This window comes from Lepisma saccharinum, chromosome 20, assembly GCF_977018435.1.
Source record: "Lepisma saccharinum chromosome 20, izLepSacc3.1, whole genome shotgun sequence".
NCBI lineage: Eukaryota > Metazoa > Arthropoda > Insecta > Zygentoma > Lepismatidae > Lepisma > Lepisma saccharinum.
This window is the reverse complement of record NC_139248.1, coordinates 67,976,225-67,995,679: the sequence shown is the minus strand read 5'-3', so window position 1 is coordinate 67,995,679 and position 19,455 is coordinate 67,976,225. Positions and strand designations below refer to the sequence as shown.

Here is a 19,455-nt window from a genome sequence, read left to right as displayed (position 1 = left end):
TGTCCCCTTCGAAGTAGTCCCCTATGCTTGCAATGCAGTGCTCTCATTGTTTCTGCTACTGTTCGGATGTCTCCTGGAATGCATTTTTGGTGGTAGCTCTCGACTGTGTTGTCGCATTTTGCTGAATTTTGTCTACGCTTTTAAAACGATGTCCTTTCAACGTTTTTTCAACTGAGGAAACAGAAAAAAGTCCAATGAGGCCAAGTCTGGAAAGTAAGGTGGGTGGGGCATGATGGTTATCCCACGAGCAGTTAAAAACTGGCCGACAAGCAGTGAGTGATGTGTGACTTGGCGCGTTGTCATGGTGCAGCATCCAACTCTTGTTTTTCCACAGCTCTGGCCTCTTTCTGTGCACAGCATCCCTCAATCTTCTTACAGCTTCAACATAGAGCTCCTTGTCCACAGTCCAACCAGGGGGAACAAATTCATGATGCAATACGCCTTGCCAGTCAAAAAATAATAGTAATAATAAATAAATAAATAAAAACAATCAACATCACCTTCATGTTTGATCAATTCATGTGTGCTTTCTTCGGTCCCAACTCACTGAGACGATTGTACCTCGGTTTCCACATCATAGCCATATACCAAAGTTTCATTTCCTGTTGTGATGTTTTTCATGAAGTTTTCGTCGGCATTGGCGTGATCAAGCATTTCTTGACTGATGTGAACACTGTTCTCTTTCTGATTGTCAGTCAACAGACGTTTCACTAGTTTAGGAGTAACCAGGTGCGGTTGGCCCTATAGCGCACAGGATCAGTGAACCCCCAGTAATATATGATAATCACCTCGAGAATGAACAATAAGCAATGTCTTTACATTTTCACATTATTTCGCTAAAAATTCTACACAATAAGTCATGTATTTGTGTCCGTAATACGGCGAACTCTTTTGCTGAGAAGAAGAAACCGCGAATCGGCCACCCTGATACAGACCCTCAGTTGAACCCCCACAGGACAGCTCTTGCCATTGTGAAAGCTTCGTGCGGGAGCAGAAGCTCGAGGAGTGTATAGGACAAAATACATGGAACATGATATTGCAGAACCTATGTCTCCACCCAATGGTCATGCGCAGTTCGTTCTCTCGCAGAAGCTGCGGGACAAGGCTCCGTTCTCGCTGCTTCCTCCCTTCCAGTGATGATCTGTGGGGTTCAAGTTTGAAGCGCACACATTACATATTCAATCTTCTCTTTGTATCATTTTTGTACCAAACTTCTTGGAATAAATGCAAGATTGTGGCAGAGATGGATGAGTGGAAACAAATAAAAGCTGGAATTAGATGTGATGAATTAAAATAAAGGAGATACATTACCAAAATAGCTCGTGCATGCATTCAGGGGTTTTTCCTTAAAGGTGGAAACACTTCGGGTTCGCGAAAGAGAAAGAATGGCACGAAGACGTGACTCGCTGTCGCTCGGTGTCAATCGTCTCAAGTTTGTTAGTTTTTGAAGTGCTTGGATACTTGTTGGAAAGTATTAAATGATGCTGCGAGTGAAGCGAGGGATGGACTTTACCTAGGTTATGTCATTTGAAGCAGTGTAGGCATTGCTGTCCGCACAGGTAAGAAATGACCGATAGAAATGCACATAATTAACGTAAACAAACTTCCTTGTCCACTGAAAAAAAGCGTGTGCTGGTCGACCAGCCCCAAATTTGAACAAAGCTGTCGCGTATCAATGAAAGGGTCTCAGGTTCGATTTCTAGTATGCACATGCCATTAGTTGCCATTTCCCTTTAATAAATGTAGGACTAGTTCTGATTAGTCAGCATGGACGTCCGGAAGGGGAAAAGGGAGCCGCCCCCCATGGAAATTGAATGTAAACCAAAAATTATATATTATACGCATATAATTTAATTTCAGTCACAGTAATTTTTGGTAATTATTATAAAAGCGTTGCAGTAACTTCAGACTGAAGGAGTGTTTTTTGCTCCTCCTGGGGAAAAAAAATATATATTACTTGCCCCTACTTGAGGACGTCCATTCCAACAAAACTAAACTTTTTTCATAAAGGCACAATTTATTGTAGTTTCAGCCCTAAATTTATTCACACACCCCTAATACAAAACCTTATACTCCCAGATAAAAAAAAATTCTGGACAAATCTTTTAAGCCCTCCCCCCATCCTTTTGTTAGGCGAAGGAAGTTTATTTTGCGGAAACTGGATATATGTCACATGACTTCAGTGAACCCCCGGGTAAATAATGCACGAGCCGTGCCTGGGAGCAACGCAATGCATGTCAAGTTTTTCAGTCAAAATTCCGTGACATGATCTGATGCTGATGCCAACTTCCTCAGCAACCTCTCTTGACAGTGAAACGACGATTTGTGTGAATAATGGACTGAGCAGCATCGATTTGTTCATAGTTTCTGATGACAAAGGTCATCCGGATCTTGAATCTTCCTCGACCGATGTTCTGCCCTCTTTGAAATGCCGAAACCACTCATGACACTGCGATTGGCTCAAACAGTCCTTCCCAAAGGCTTGCTGGAGCATTTACCATGTTTCACTAAAAGATTTCCCCAGTTTAAAGCAAAATTCCACACAAACACGCTGCTCTGCTAGGTCTTTCATCTTCACTGTGAAGCGAATGCGACGAGAGATTACTGCACGTGCTTACATCAGTGGCTCTAACCAGGCTACTGGTGAGCATAGCGTGCTGTCGCAGGCAACAGTGTGTTTCTGAAGGTTGCCACCAGAGTGTGTCGCATGCCTGAACTCTACAAACAATGGTTCGTGTGGTGAGCATAGCGTGCTGTCGCAGGCAACAGTGTGTTTCTGAAGGTTGCCACCAGAGTGTGTCGCATGCCTGAACTCTACAAACAATGGTTCGTGTGCAATGGCAAAAGTTCGGTCTTTTTTTGAACAGACCACATACAAGCTTTTAACCTCCCCCCCCCATACCCATTTATTAGATGCTGGTCATGTCCTAATCGGTCTAACTTGGTAACAAACTTTTATTGATACTTATTCTAGAGTAGCTATTCGCAGGTCTCCCATTTAGCTTTCAGATGCCCTACTGACTATACTGCCAAAGTTCTCATGAATCATTACAAACCCATTTTAGGAGGGTCATCCAGAAAGAAAGGAACATTTTGGTTTAAAAGACAAACAACAAATGATGTGTGGAAAAAATTTATAACACAGAAACTACATACCTTACTATACTTTTCTACATATTCGCCACACTTATTTAAGCACTTATCATAGTGTGGTATCTGTTTTTTGATAACCACCAATGTATTCAACCATGTAGTGACAGCGTCTTAAGTTCATCAGCCATGGCTAAGTGCTTTCCAGTTCCAGTAAATCACCAGTAGAATCATTGCCATGAAGTTTGAGTATCTGCTTTCATTTGTCAGCACATTTGTCTCTTCATTGTTTTATGTCACTTTTGGCTAAATTATTATTATTAAGTGAATGAGTAAAAAGATTATATAAGAATAGAGATATAACAGCACATATTCATTATCTAGCATATCTCTAGTTAGGTCACTAACATTTGTATATTTGATATTTTATTCAATAAATTAGTGTCAATTTCTTTGAAACAGATTACTTATTCTATACCAAAGAGGTTGTTAGGTCCAACTGATGAAAAATAATGTCCCTGATCATTATTTTTGTGTGCACGTAACCTTTCGCAGGCCCTGTCAATACAAAAATCTATATAATCGCAAATCTAATCCTTGTCTTTTTGTAAGTTCTGTGGGAATAAATCAAGTTGATCCAGTGACTTTAAGTTGCCTGCATTACAGTTAAAAAAAAAAAAAAGGTAAAGTGTTCCCCTGTGCATAGCACCACGCCATGAAGGCGTATAGGGGGTGCGGGGGTAACGCCCCACACTTTCTTGATCCGGTCGTGAGTGGGGGTGATGTGATCAGCATCATGCCCCTGACCACCTTTACCCCCCAGGGTTTCCCCCAGGTACCCATGTTATTCGACGCTGGGTAGGCGCCGGGACCGCTTCCACCGTTAGAAAAGTTCCCGGATTTGAACCGGCCGTGGATCGAACCCGGGACCTTGAGCATGGTAGTCAGACGCGTTACCGACTGAGCCACCGCGGCCACCTCCATTACAGTTATAGATTTATATTATTGTAAGGGATATATAAATTGATCCAATATTTTGTAAATTGTAACTTAGCATGAATTATAATGACGGTTTCCTTTCTTTTCCTTGCAGTCCGTTCGAAAGCAGATTCCCTATCAACGTGGGCATCACAGGTCACGTTGCCACAACAGGTGAGGTATGTAGAGGAGTTGGGTTTTGGCTTCTGTGGTGGTGAGGAGTAGGTTGATTTGTTTCTCTTATAGCTATTCCAAATTCTGTTCTGGTCTTGAGCTTTGCATGCTTTGCCTTGCAGTATGATCAACGCATGCTGTTGTTGCATACTTCTTTGATTTTTTAAAAATGCATGGCACCTGTGAGCTCAAATGTATTAACATATTACTACATTTTCAATGTCTTCAACACAGGGTAAAAACAGCACATATTTCAGAACTCACGTTATGAAGTTGCTCAGAATTGGAATGAATTAAAATTTTTGGGTGCGTAGGCTATTTTGCATACTTCAATGTATGCAGGGAAATATCTCCTTATCTAAAATTCGTACATAAAATGTTAAAAGAAGAGGTGTAAGAAGCCCCTTGAGAAAAGTTAAAAGTAAGGGGGTTGTAAAGGAACCCACACAAGACAACACATTAAAAAGTAAAATCAACAGAAAACTTCCTCACAGGCAGTGGAAGAGACCAGCTCTTCGCAAAAATCTAAAAACATTTGCACACACAGTTGGGAAGATCGAAAGTCTGTCTGAGGAAAGCAAAATCGGAACATTCAACAAGAATATGTAGAATACTTCTACATTACAAGCACAACACATTGGACAGTCCAGCTCTTGCAGGAAGTGACCACGTGTTAGATGGCTGTGTCCAATACGCAGTGAGAACTAGTACTTCTCGACAAGATGAACAGGATGAGGAAAGCCATACACCTGTGGTGGGCTTCATATATTTTAGTGTGCTTTCTTGTTATATTCTATTAATAGCAGGGCCATATCAAGGTTTGTGGAGGCCTCTTGGCAAAATGTTTTGTGGGTCCCCCACCTTTTTATTCTTTTTTACTAGGAGCTTTATTAGCTCAATATGTTAACCACCAATTTTCAGCAGTTGAAACGGTAGACCGGATTTTAGAATCAGTAGTCATTCACAATCGAACACATCACAGATAGGTTTGCAGGGAGAATAGCGCAGTAAAATAAAGTTACAAGATGAAAATTGTAGCGCCTAAATGTCTACAGTATATTATGAAGAGTGAACACTGTAACTACAATATATATTAAATACTAAGGGGGTTCAGACGGAAATGGAGAACTGGGCAGTAGACTGTACTTACATACATAATTTAATATAAATGATATAATTTACAATTAAGAGTAAATATGGCACAGTTCTAATACAATGTTGTTAACGAAAGAAAGCTATATACTTCGTAGGATTATTTATTACCTTAATCGTATCTGAGAATTGATTCTTTGAATAAGTGTGCCTTATTTCCACACCACAGCCAAATCAATCCATGGTATAAAGTATACTGAGCTTCAGATATCTACAAACAGATCGACTGAGAGCTGCGCTACAATTGGATCCAGAAGAGTGTAGACATATGACAATATTGAAGTTTTTTTTTTATTTTTAAAATACAACTTATGTAATTTTTCACAAGCATAACCAGCTGGTTAAAATATTTTTTTGGTGGAGGCCCTTCACAGCTTCCTTTTGGTGGGGTCCTGGGGCAATTGCCCCAGTTGCCCATAGGTTAATCCAGTCTTGATTAATAGTAGAATTCATCATGTGAGAACCAGAGGGACGTAACTCCAGTTTATCAAATTTATAGGAGAAAGGAAATAATATATTCTTAGGAATATGTCTGACTCTCAAAAAGAGTCAGTGACTCCACCTTACTGCTAAAGATTAGAAGTGGATGTCAATCTGACTCCAAATAAAGCTCTTCGGGGGAGTTTATTTAAACAAAACTGAAAACCACATTTCTGGAGTAGCATGATGAAGGACTTGGCATGTATTGGAATGTAGGCTCAATAATATTAAAAAATATATCTTGTACATTCTCAATTATTTCTTTCCATCTTTCTTCTTGTTAACGCACTACAACTTCATATATTGAATGTTTTGGCCTTCTTAACAATATCTCTCAATTTGTCTTGTCCTGGATGCTCCTCACCCAATTTTTTTACTTCCATGACTTTTAAATCTTTTATTTAATTTTCTCGTTGTTTGTTTGGCCTGTCTAAGGCTCGTGTTCAGAGTGGTTTCCATTTATAGATTTCTTTTACTAACCTTTCATCAGTCATTCTATTTACATGCCTAAACCTCCTTAATCTTTGCAATATGGTGGGGTTTATGTTGTTTTCGTTCTGCATTATTCATTGAGTTCTTAGTTTATATTTTCCACCTTTAGTTCTAAAATATACCAGAAGAAATAATAAGCAATATTGACTAAGCATCTACAACTTCAAATAGGCAATCATGATGTAAAACCTTCAAAATGTGTTATAGGGAATGTATTTGTATAGAATCAGTTGTAATTTATGCATATGATACAATAGAATTACTAAGAAAAGTCCTTAAGGGTGTTGGCTAATGATGTATCTCTCTTGATTAGTAAGGAAGTCAGAAGTTTGGCCTTGAACTGAAGCATTCCAGCAAGGTAGTATTTTAAGAAGAACAAAAAGTTTTACCTTTGGAGATGTTAGTGGAAAGTCCCACAACATTGTCAACACCTCTACCAGTACACAAATTAGCAAGTCTCATAAGACAATACATACTGCAACCGGCTTAGTGGAACATAAGTCACGCAGTGTCTTTGCTGGACAGTATTCGGATGGGTGACCATCGCATTACCAGGTTCAATATACAACAAATAAATTGAATAAACCACTTAGGACAAGGCCAGGAGAAATACAAAGGCAAATATATATGTAATAGAATAGAAATTATCAGATCTGACTACTCAGCCTAATTCTAGAATAATATAACTCCTACAATGTAATACAATGTTATATGCCCTATTAGCACAACAGTAGTGTGAAAGGGGAAAATGTCTAAAGAAAGCAAACCAAGATGGGGAAGAAAGGCCACACATAATAGAAGTAGAAGGCACCAAATGTTCCCGAAACTTCAACAAAAATGTGAAACTGCCATGATTACTCCTGTCCTGTCTACTATTTGTGATGGCCCCTTGCATCAGTTATTTGTTTTTATACCAGGTGTGCCGGTTAATAATTCTTAATTTTGTCACTGGATGGCACTGGAAGCAAGGGTTGGTGCATAGTCTCAACTGTTACGTCAGTGTGTTGCCAGGACAGTACCTGTCAAAACACCGTGGATGTGCAACCGAGTGCGAGTGATTGTGATATTGGGTTTGTGTGGAAAACATGTTAACCTTCAAACCAAATGTGCGGCACGTCCTGCTTTTCTTGTTCAATAAAAAGAAAAACGCAAGTGAAAGCGATCGTACCCTTGTGGAAACGTACGGTGACAATGTCCTAACGCAAGATGCGTGTGTGCGTTGGTTTCAACGATTCAAAAGTGGTGATTTCGACTTGAAAGACAAAGATTGCCCGGGCAAGCCAAAAAAATTCCAAGATGCCGAATTGCAAGCACTGTTGGACGAAGATCATACGCAAACGCAACAACAACTGGCAAACAAGTTAAATGTTGGTCGCCAAACCATATCTGATCGTCTTCATGCCATGGGAAAGATCCAGAAGGCAGGAAAATGGGTCCCACATCATCTGAACGACAGACAAATTAAAAAGCAAAAAACTGTGTGTGAAGTGTTGCTTTCTCGGCATGAAAGAAAGTCTTTCTTGCATTGGATAGTGACAGGACGAAAAATGGATCTACTTCGAGAACCCAAAATGAAAGAAGTCATGGGTTGACCCAGGACAACCTTCAACATCGACCGCAAAACCGAATTGCTTCAGAAGGAAGACAATGCTGTGCATGTGGTGGGATCAGAAGGGTGTGGTGTACCATGAGCTTCTGAAACCAGGTGAAACAGTGAATGCCATTTACTACCATCAACAACTCATCAATTTGAACCATGCATTGATTGAACAGTGCCCAGATTGGGCGACAAGACACAGAAAAGTGTATTTGCAGCATGACAACGCCTCATCACACACAGCGAAAGGCGTCAGAGACACCATTTCTGCACTTGGCTGGGAATTCTTGCCCACCATACTCACCAGACTTAGCCCCTTCGGACTACCACTTCAACAATTACGAAGATGTCGAACAATGGCTTTCTGACTGGATCACCTCAAAATGTGAGCGATTTTTCTGGAAGGGCATCCACAATTTGACGGACAGATGGGCTTAATGTATAGCTAGCGATGGCGCATACTTTGAATAAAGCATTTGTTACCTTTCTCACCAGATACACTTGTTTTCTATCGGATCAATTAAGAATTATTAACCGGCACACCTGGTAGTTGCAGTGGTAGGTGCTATGGTGGCTGAGCATGTTGGGTGCTGGACTTACAATCTCGACATAGGCTTGTGTGTTCCTTTGTGCCACTTCATCAACTTTATCTTATCATCACAGTTAGTCTAAATAGATAGAAAAGCAACATAAAAATATAAAAAGTCTCAAAAAACTAGTTGTGGGGAAGTTTGTGCAAATGATCTCACAGTTATATATCAATCTGATAGCACAAAAACGTACTTTTTTATCTCAATAACCTAGGTTTGTTATGTATCTGGTTCTTGTATATAGAATTGCAAGAGAATAGACACAAATGCTGTCATTAGCAATCAAAATAGAAGTTTGGTCGTACCACTATGTGCTTGCCATTCTTGAAGATATTTCACTGGCCTGGATTTAAAATTAAAGAAAAGATGGCTACTTTGCCTGGAAGTAGAATGGAACTATTTTCACTTCTGTCATGCTGAGCCATAAATACATTGTGGTTCCATAGTTTTTGTCATGTATTTGTTGCACATGTGAATGTTATCGCTCTCCGAAGCCATTATTACAAAACTGATATCATTCATGCCCTGATTCAGTGTTTCATATTGCTAAAGAGCACAATATTTTTAAACAATAAACAACAAAATTATGCTATACATAACATTCAGTATATGGAAAAAGTTACTAAGGTGTAAAAAAAATTTTGTTCAAAGTAATAACAAACTTGGTTAAAAGACAACTGTTGAATCACTTGCAAAATTTTTTTAACAATGATTCTAGTACACCTCGTAATTTTTTAAAACTTTTTATGAATATGCCATAAATAATCCCAAAAATTGTCTGTAATCCATACAATTTGTAAAGATTTATCATTCACAGGGGTCATCCATACATATTGAAAAGTTTTCCAAGTGACTCCACACCTGTCTTTTATCCAAGTTTGTTTTTACTTTGAACAAAAACTGTTTAACACATTAGTAACTTTTTCTGCATACTGAATGTTCATGTAGAGCATGCTTTTATTGTTTAATGTTTTAAAAACCTACACATACACAAAGTCAATATTGCTCTTTGTACAAAAGCTACATGGGTTCAAAGTCTCGGTTACACGACTTTTTGGGCACTTGTTTTTCATTATCACATTTTATGAGGTAATGTGGGAAAATTTTACATGAAATTATAGATATAATATGATTACTCTTTCCTCGAATAAGAAACCATCTACAACAATAAAAATATATTTTCAATATACAAAACTTTAATGAAGTTTGGAATATATTCTGTTTTATAATAAATATGCACTTAATTGTACATTATTGATACATTATTATGAAAGCTTTATGCTCGGAAAACAATTAATGTGAGGGAAACAAATAGGAGTCAGAAGAATTTCACACAGAACTAGTTGCAATTGTAATATGCATGCTAGAATGTTCCAAACATTTCAGAAATGTTCATGGAGCTCCTCTGCTATATGCCTGGTGTAAGACATTGTTACTAACATTTCCAACTTTACTCTTGAAGTCCATATTTGTGTATGTGCATAATTTGTCATGTTGCAGAACGTGGTTAGGTAAGTGAGTACAAAGATTAAACCCACTATACACTTGTTGATTTAGTTCTTTATTGCATGTTCATGCAAGTAGATTTTTGAAGCTGTCTTTGTTGTGTTATTTTATCTAATTATCTTTACACAGTAATTTTAATATGCAAAATATTTCTGTATAATTTTGCCTTACATCTATTGTGTGATTCTGAATATTTCATTTTTGTAGAGAGAGATATAATTTACATTGATTTTATAATTAAAAATGATCATATACAGTGTGAAAGTGATTGATGTTATTAGTTTTCACATGAATCTTAATTCGTAAAACCAACTTATCACATCTAGAAATTGATAGACATTGATAGATAATTAATTTCATGTTAATGCATTAATTATGCCTGATATTGTTTTTTCTTGTCTTGCGCTATTATCATGAAAACTTAAAATATATGTTATTATATAAATGCTCATATATATTATTAAAAAAAACTGGTGTAAGAATCATTTTGTGTGTCTTTTAATGAATGTTTATATTTCTCAGTCTACACAATTCTCTCTCAATTCCTATTTATTGTTATCTGCTACAGCAAGAACACCATTATGACTGGGTACAGTCAGATAATATTTAATTTCATTTAGTTTTGTAGAAATTTCTGTAGTGCTAATTGGTTATATTTTGCAGAATGCAATGAAAACTTGATATTGTTGTGAAAGGTATGGCCTATGTTTATTTAGAAACCTGTTCTAGCAGTCTATTATGATTTTTATGCTCATTGTAGTACCACTGGGGGAAGTTGAAAATTACAAATGTTCTATGTGCACTCATGCATCACCCCATGTGATTTCCTCTTGCGGGAGTTTATCAAGCAATGTATGTTTATATCACCACTGTAAGAACGTTGGTTGGGGGGGGGGAGGCTGATCCTGTCCATCATAAAACTTGACTACAACATGCAGAGTGCTCTTAGGGGTGAGAGCAACTCTGTCACTTGCCCAAGGCCCTGTACTTCAAAGGAATCTGGTTCCAGATAAAAATTATTTGTTTATTATATTTTTATAGAAGAAAATAAGATCTTTGATATTTGAAGGCATCATGAATTCACGTAAAACCTTGTTTAGTATAGGCCCTGGAAAGTGCCTACAGTCTACCCTGGGAATCTCTGTTGTGTGGGAACAAATGAAAGCACTCAAATATACTCTCAATACCTGGAGCAAGCAAACAAAAACAAGTCCTCTGCGCAAGCAGTGACTCGAGACGGTTCGACCAATGAACGCATGAGAGAAGAAGTGAGTGCATGAAGTTAAAACGTGGCTGCAGCTACGAGTCGTTTGCTTTGCTCTGCCCACTTGCTTTCTCCCCTTTTGCTGCACAAATTCCTGAGACAGAGTGTAGTGTGGATTTTGGTTCATGGTTTTTGCCGTTACCAGTGTACAGCGGAAATGGAAGGCAAAACCACAGCTGGGCATCATATTTTAACACATAACCATGTGCCTATTAATTGCCTATAAACTGTTTTGAAGAGTAGTCACTTTAGAGTTAGTCAGAAATTTATTTTTTCTTCTATTTCCTTTCCTTCTTGTACACAATACTACATTTGGAAACATAGTGAAGTTAACAATTGTTCTTTTCCAATTTTGGTATATTGCTTGCTTTTTAATTAATTTTTAGCTGAGAATGAATATTTGATTCCAGTGTGGGTATTAAACCAATCACTGTGATTTAAACAAACTCACAAAAAACATTTAATGTTTTTTATAGTTAAATAATGTGCAAGGGTGAATCTCTAATCTCATATTTGGTTATAAGCCCATACACATTATTTGTCATAGACCCTGCACCTACCTAGGCCTCACCCTGCCAGTCTGCTACAAATACAAAGACTTTGGGAAGAATTAGATGGCCTGTAGTGTGCTGTATTACATATGGAGTGCAAATGGAATATTTGTAATGTTTGCAATTTTGTACCTTTTGCATGAATTTTATACTTTAGTAATTTTGTTTGAAGAAACTTCTTTTGTTTTACTTTTCATTATTCTTAATTGTGTTTGCCCATGTTTGTCTGTGACGTGGTGTACTGATAACGCCATTCCCTTGTAATCAAGGGTTCCTGAGTCCAACAGGCCAATAGCCAGGTAGGGGCCAGGGGGAGGGGGACTCAGCCCCCCCGGCACTGCCGTCAGCCCTCTTGACATTAGGTCATTAGGTAAAACTATTTTTGTTTTTGTATATTTGTTTGCAGTGAAAAGTGAAAATGCAGACAGCAGCTATTACATTCATTCATCTTGTTTATGAGACAAAGTCTAGGTAGAAGATTCTCAAGACTTTAGAAAGTTCTTTTTTAAGGGAACTTCTTTATCTGTTCCTTCGCTGCCCCTTCCACATCTACATCAAAGGTCAACAGCTTACAATTTTTGGGAATGAAGGGGAGTTTTATTGCTACGGGCAGGAGTGGAATGTACTGTAGGCACTATGATTGAATATTGTGTATTTTTTCTTGTATGATATAAATATCTGTATCATCAAAAGTAGTATGGTGTGTGTAGTAAGGGATGATGGCAGTAGAAGCCAATTAGCACTTCAAGAGATGTTTTAGAAGATATAGAAAAAATGTAGTATTTGTATGATATTTATAAATTTTATGTTTTACATTAACTTAAAGACCCCCCTCCCCAACACACACATATAATTTACCTTCATTTAATACTGTTAAACTTTCGAAATTGTTAAACTTTCGAAATTGGACTTGGTCTACAAAGCCCCCCCTGATAACCCATGAGCCCTCCTGGAGATCAATTCTAGCTACGGGCCTGCAGTGGAGGCACATAGTGGTTCAGAAACCATTCAAACTCTTCTTTCCACAGGATTGGTGGAATTTTTCCAGCCTTATCCCTGCATAGAGCGGTCTCCGGGGTTCACCCAGCCCCAAATTAATATGCATACCTGTAGGTAACCCTGAGGATGGTTAAGGTGGCTGAACCATGGTGCTGATCATGTCACCTCCACAAATGGCGGAGCTCCATGTACCCAGGTTCGACACCTCGTGGAGGCACATAATGGTTCTAATCACACTTTAAACTGTAGGTCCAGTCCCAATTAGCCTTACTGTGCACAAAGTGGAGTTAAAACACAAACTCGAAGATGGTGCTCTTTCACATTTACAGAGGGTTGGCCAGGCCTGTTTTAGAAGTAACTATTCTAATAGCTGTCAGCTTGTGTACGTAACTATCCCTTCATTCCACTGATAGAGTAGCAAGCTGGAAAAAGGTGGGGACATGGCATGTTCTTTCTTCAGTGTTTCTTAGGCATGCCCTAGACAAAAGCATTTCCCTTGGCATTTTTTAAAAAATTTGCTATGATCAAATGCTACCATACAAAAGGCCTCCCCCATGGCGCAGTGGTAATGTCATTGCCTTGTAATCAAGGGGTCCCGGGTTCGATACCCGGTGGAGGCACAAGTGGTTCGGATCCCACTTTAAACTGTAGGTCCAGTCCCGATTAGCCTTACTGTGCATAAAGTGGACTTAAAACAACAACTCAAACAAACAAACAAAGCTACCATACAAAAGAAATGTAAAATTCCCCGTGCACATTGCACCATGCCATGAGGCGTGAGATTGATGTGTGGGTAGAGCACCACACATTCTCAATGTCGGCCATTTTGGAGGTGATGTGTGCAGCTCTGGCTGCATTTACCCCTATTGGGTTGCACCCAGGTACCTATTGATTTGAGGCTGGGTGAGCCCCAGAGCTGCTTTATGTGGGGACAAGGCCAGAGAAATTCCGACCATAGATCACCCACCCCAGGAATGGAACCTAGGTCTTCCATGTGGCAGTCAGTACGGATTAGACCACAGTGGCTCCTTAAATTCTACCATATAAAATTATGAAATTGTACAACATCCTGATGCTATAGCATATTCCATAGATAGAATGGGTTGTAATTTGTTTAGCATCACGAGTATCATAACCAATCAGAAGCAAGCTCCACGTCACATTCACAGATGTTATGATAGCCGAGTGCAATGTAAACAATGTATCACTTCACATTTTGAAAAGCTGATAACAATTCAACTGAGGGGGGAAAAGCATTTCATTGAACTGGTTTTAGATACAAATCAATGATGCTCCTTAAATACATACTTTATAGGGCATACAGAATACATGGAAGAATATATTAGCTGTTTCAATTGTAAACACTATGCACTGGCAAATGGATGGAAATATGTCAATATAACTGTGTGTTTTATGGTTACTTTTATGTTACAAAAAATGTGTAGAGTTTGTTTCTTTACTCGATATCTCATTAATTAAATAACCAATCCTTGTTTCAATTACATCTCTTTCCCTTTTTATTTATTAGTTATTATATGAAAACCGCATGCCTTGGTATGCCTTTCGTGTTGTATATATTATTTAATGTTCACTACACTCTCTCTTCACACTGCAATCGCAAATGGTAACCGGAATGATGGTAACAAAAATGTTAAAGGAAATGATTTCATCTTATGTGGGCCTAAAATGCTTCCATCTCAAGTGAACCTTAGTCAGCGCAGGTATAATTGCTCTCAACAATTACTACTGCACAAATTCAACCAAGTGCATCAGTATCGAGATAATAAAACTCTAAACAAAGTCATCTATTTGTGATGAAATAAGTAGCTAAATTAGCTAGCTACCTTATTCTTTTTTAATTTGTGTACTTTTTTTTTGTTTCAGACAGTCAATATTTCCGATGCCTACCAAGATGAAAGGTTCGACCCAGCAGTTGATGAGGGAGCTGGTTTTAGGCACAGAAGCATCCTCTGTATGGCAATAAAAAACTCCTCAGGTTTAATTATAGGTGTAATTCAGGTAAGTTTATCATTTATTTTATATATTGTATAATTTAAGTACAGTAAAACCTCATTAATCTGGACTTCGATAAGCTGGCCTTGCTTAATCCAGACAGGCAAAAGACCCAAAAAAAATCAGAATGCAAGGTTTTAAATGTGGCTAGAAGCACTGCATTGTCATATTGCTTTACATTTTACTGTACTGTATAATGTATTTAGGCCTATGCCCTTTAAACACACTATAATAAATGTGTCTTGTTGCTATAAACATAGTTTTAATTCACTTTCTACTGTTCTTTTAGGTTATTTCAGTTAATCCGGACTTTCGTTAAACCAGTCAACTTATTCCCCCATTAGTCCAGATTAACAAGATTTTACTGTATGTCCAAATGCTGTAATTGTGTATGTTAAAATCAGCCTGTACTTGTGTGAAACTGATTTGGAAAATAAATCTAAGTTAAGATCAACTTGAATGATTCATTGGCGAGAAATAACATTACATTATATGAGAATAACATAACAATAAACACAAGATTAGTCTGGAATATAATATAGAATGGGCGAAAGTTTGTTGGTGAACAGAGTTACTGAATTCTAAGTTATATTCTCAGTTTGGTACAGTCCGTGACTGTACAATTCAGTGATTTGTTTCCATTTTAACCCTAGAATGGGTCTATAGTTCTCTCAATCTGAAATAGTGTTCAACATACTGTACTGTTGCTGTCAGTAATTTCTGGCTACATGCTGTAGATGTCTCTAGTTAAGACATTGAGACATTTATTGCATACGCTATTCTGTTGCATGCATTGAAATTTGTTCTGGGTCTAGGAGAGACAGCTCATTCATTTGTTGTTGTTTTTGTTTTAGTTATGTAAAAGTGGTCAGTTCATCAGATACAAAAAACTTCAAACAAAAATGTGCTCTAGATTTAAATTTAAATGACAGAACATTCTTTTCATATTTTACAAGTGGTTTCTTTGCATAGACCTTTATCATCTGAGCTCCAAATATAAATACAGGGTGATTCAGAAGTAATGGTGTAAAATTAAATTTTATTTATTCAGATATGAAATGACACACCCCAACCATATTGACATGAAATGAAAATACAATTTTCCAAGTTTGTTACCTCATCATTACAAGTGCTCAATTTGGGCGCCATTGGTGACATGGCACACATCAAGACGGTAATCAAGTTCTGCCCAGACACGTCCCAGTATATCCTCAGAAATAGACTCCACTGCATCTGAGATGGGCTGGTTTAGTTCGTCAAGGTTTTGTGGCATGAAGTTTCTGTGCAGTGTACACTTATCGAATTTCATTCAAAAGTGTCACTGCGCTGTCACAGTAGACCCTGTACAAGCAAATTTCAACATGCAAAATGCTTTCTCTTGCTTCGATGTTGCCATCTTGAAAGATGGCACCACTAGAGTTCCTAACAATGTTTAGCTACACTACCTCACACAAACAAAAACTTATGACCTTGCACCTTCATTTCCTTCTGTGATTGGCTGCTTAGTACTCTCACTAGAGGTCTTTCTTTTTGCACCATCACTTCCCAGTCACTGTGCATTCCTGCTCCCATCAGAAGACACTTTTTAAAGATAATGTTTCAATTGTAATATTACATTAGTACAATACATACTATTATATTATTTTAAAATATAAGTTATAATAAAATGAAATTTTAATTCCACCGAACTGAGCAATTCACTTTGAGACCCAACCTGTCCAATTATGTTACTTTTCTTTTCCCAAAATTGTAAGGTTAGACTATAGAGATCCAAGAATCAATTAGCCTATCTGCACATATAGTGGACTAACATAAATTTTGAGCCGGCCCCCTGTGGCAGAGTGGTTAGCACATCATGCTACGATGCCAGGGGTCCCGGGTTTGAATCCTGGCCTGGACATGGATGTTTGTGAGTGTCCATTCATCAATTTCATCATATCATCACTCATCCCCATCTTTGCAAATTAGCCAAAAGTGGCACAAAAGGCGAAGTAAAATAAAGTCAATCAATCAATCAATTAAACATAAATTTTGTCAAACTTTTGACTTTCATGCCTTGACTTCCATGCCATTTGCCATGGGTACCAAACAAGATTATCATTTAATAATGCTAATATTTTCATACTGTTAACACACCTTGAAAGCCCTGACATCGCAGAGGGTGGGCTAAAGGGGCTACAGCCCCCTCCAAAAATTTTGAGAAAATCAACGTTTTCAAATAAAAGCAGTGAAGATTGTTGGAAAGATCAGAGTGGTAAATGCAAACTCGCCTTAAAATTGCTATTTTTTAGAGTGCAAAGTTTTTAATAAATTAAATACGTATTTTACCCTCCCGAAGAAAAAAAAATCCTGCACACGCCAGTGCATGAAAGCATGATATTTCAGGATGAGAGTATGCAGATGAACTTTGAAGACTTTAGGGAATATAAGTGAGCAACTGGCATGTCATTAATTTATTAAATAAAGTAATTGTCAGGATGTTTATAACAAGATGCTGCATTGCTCAAAGGGGCCTGTTAACTGGGTTAGTAACTGCTTAAAAGGTAGATACACAGTGTGTCTACAAAGTTTTAAGACTGGCTTAATAAAAAGTGTAAATATTAGGGCTGAGCCGATACCACAATTTGCTGATACCGATACCTTAACTGATTCCAACCAATACCGATGCCGATACTTGTATAATTCTTATATAAGTTTATGTGCACGCCAGGGCTACCAATGACCAGAATCAAGGTGTCATGAATCACAGTAGTCAGTCACCATCCGCTACTACCTGCAGTGAAACACAGCAGGGTATTGGAAAAAGCACTCATCACACCACATTAGTATTAATGATATCAAATACTCCAAATTATTCTCACATAACATTATATCACTTAAAATGTCCTGTGACATTTTATGTGAACTTCTTTCTACCCCCAGAAAATTCAAAAAAGAAAAATAGTTTTTGAAATGTTGCAAGCATTGTTAAAGTGTTGCAGATACACAGAAAAAATCGGTGTATTATTATAAGTGTCCCTGCCAGAGAAAATTATAGTGTGTAAAATAAAATGTATGTAGTGCATATAGTGTACAACTTGCACAAGGAATGCAAAATAAATACAAATGTAAACAACATTCGTATCGTTTGGATTAAACTGGGGAGGGAGGAAAAGGACGTAAAAATATACACAAATACAGATATATAATTAAAGCTCATTTGGCAGCTCTGTATATGACCTGCTATCCATTATTCTGTCATTTGCAATGAAAACAAGTCACTGCAGTGTCGGCATCGGGCAGCAATCACATGGAAGGGTAAGAGCACAAGAAGAAAATCCACTACCCTCCCTCTCACAGCAACATTCATCCCTTTACCAGGAACTTCGGAATGAGCCTAGCATTATAATAATGCTGGTTTTGAAAACGTCACACTCTTAACCCATGAGTTTACGAGCAAGAATTGGCAATGAATGGTTTATTTTATTTCCACATAGTGTTGACCACCAGGCAGTTACATGCCTTAGATGTCACTTTTGGGTGCAGCACTTTCGCTTTAGCCCTGCCTTTGATCTTGTAATCTGCTTCCCAGGAGGGTGCATCACTTTCGGAAATGTACATGGAATTCTTGTGCGGGACCCTAACCTGTCACAACGAAGGGTGAACCAACTTGTAAAAAGGCCAAATCTTGACAAATGAGGTGTTTCTCTTGGCTGCTCTAGCCACTCAAAATCTTTGGTATCATCGCCAGCCCCTGTGGCAGAGTGGTTAGTACATCGTGCTACACACCAGGGGTCCTGAGTTTGAATCCCGGCCTGGGCATGGATGATTGTGAGTGTACATTCATCAATTTCATCATATCATCATTCATTTCGATCTTCGCAAATTAGCCAAAAGTAGCACAAAAAGTGAAGTAAGACATATTCAATCAATTAATCAACCTTTGGTATCGGATGGTATCGGTGAGAGAAATTGAACCAATACTTACCGATACTGATATCCCTGGTATCAGCTCAGCCCTAGTAAATATGTGAGACTGGCCATAAACCTTGGTTAGTTTTCGATGCACATCCCTCCTAAGTCTACACACTTAGTGACATGGCTGTACAATTGCTGGATGCTCCTGCAGATATTTTCTTTTGGGATTGTGTTTAGATACCTCACCACATCTTCTTCAATTTCCAAAATGTTGGCCCCTCAGGTGGGATTTGAATTTGGGGAATAAAAAGCAGTCAGCCAAAACCAATTCTGGTGAACAAAGTGGATGGTTTAACACAATCACTTGTTTCCATGCCAAAAACTGTTGGACAATAATTGTTTTGTGGCTTGGGGCATCGCAGTGCTGCAGGAACCAAGCACCAGATTCAACGAGCTCTGGTTTCACTCATCGTAATCTCTCTAGCAAGTGCTCCAAAACGGATCTACAGACAGCTGCAATAATCAATCATCAGCAGCAATCATCATCAGTGACTGTCCCCAGTTTTTATTCAGATTTTGTCAAACTCTTTCGTCATTACCGCCAGTTCGACTGGTGGAGGGACGACCCTCACTGGGATCATCCACCACATCTTCCTGACCATCACGATGCCA

At 38.2% G+C, this 19,455-nt stretch overlaps 1 protein-coding gene across 5 annotated transcripts in view; it reads left to right on the top strand.

Annotated features, from left to right (window-relative positions):
* Pde11 (Phosphodiesterase 11) overlaps nt 1-19,455 on the top strand; it is a 492,115-nt gene that overhangs the window by 432,768 nt on the left and 39,892 nt on the right. For all 5 annotated transcript variants that reach the window (XR_014443817.1, XM_083141571.1, XM_083141574.1 and 2 more), the window contains 2 exons: nt 4,184-4,247; nt 14,758-14,892. Coding sequence is in view for 4 of the 5 variants with exons in the window: in XM_083141571.1 (XP_082997697.1) it covers nt 4,184-4,247; nt 14,758-14,892 (199 nt within the window). In the remaining variant the exon portion in view is untranslated. The remainder of the gene's footprint in view (nt 1-4,183; nt 4,248-14,757; nt 14,893-19,455) is intronic.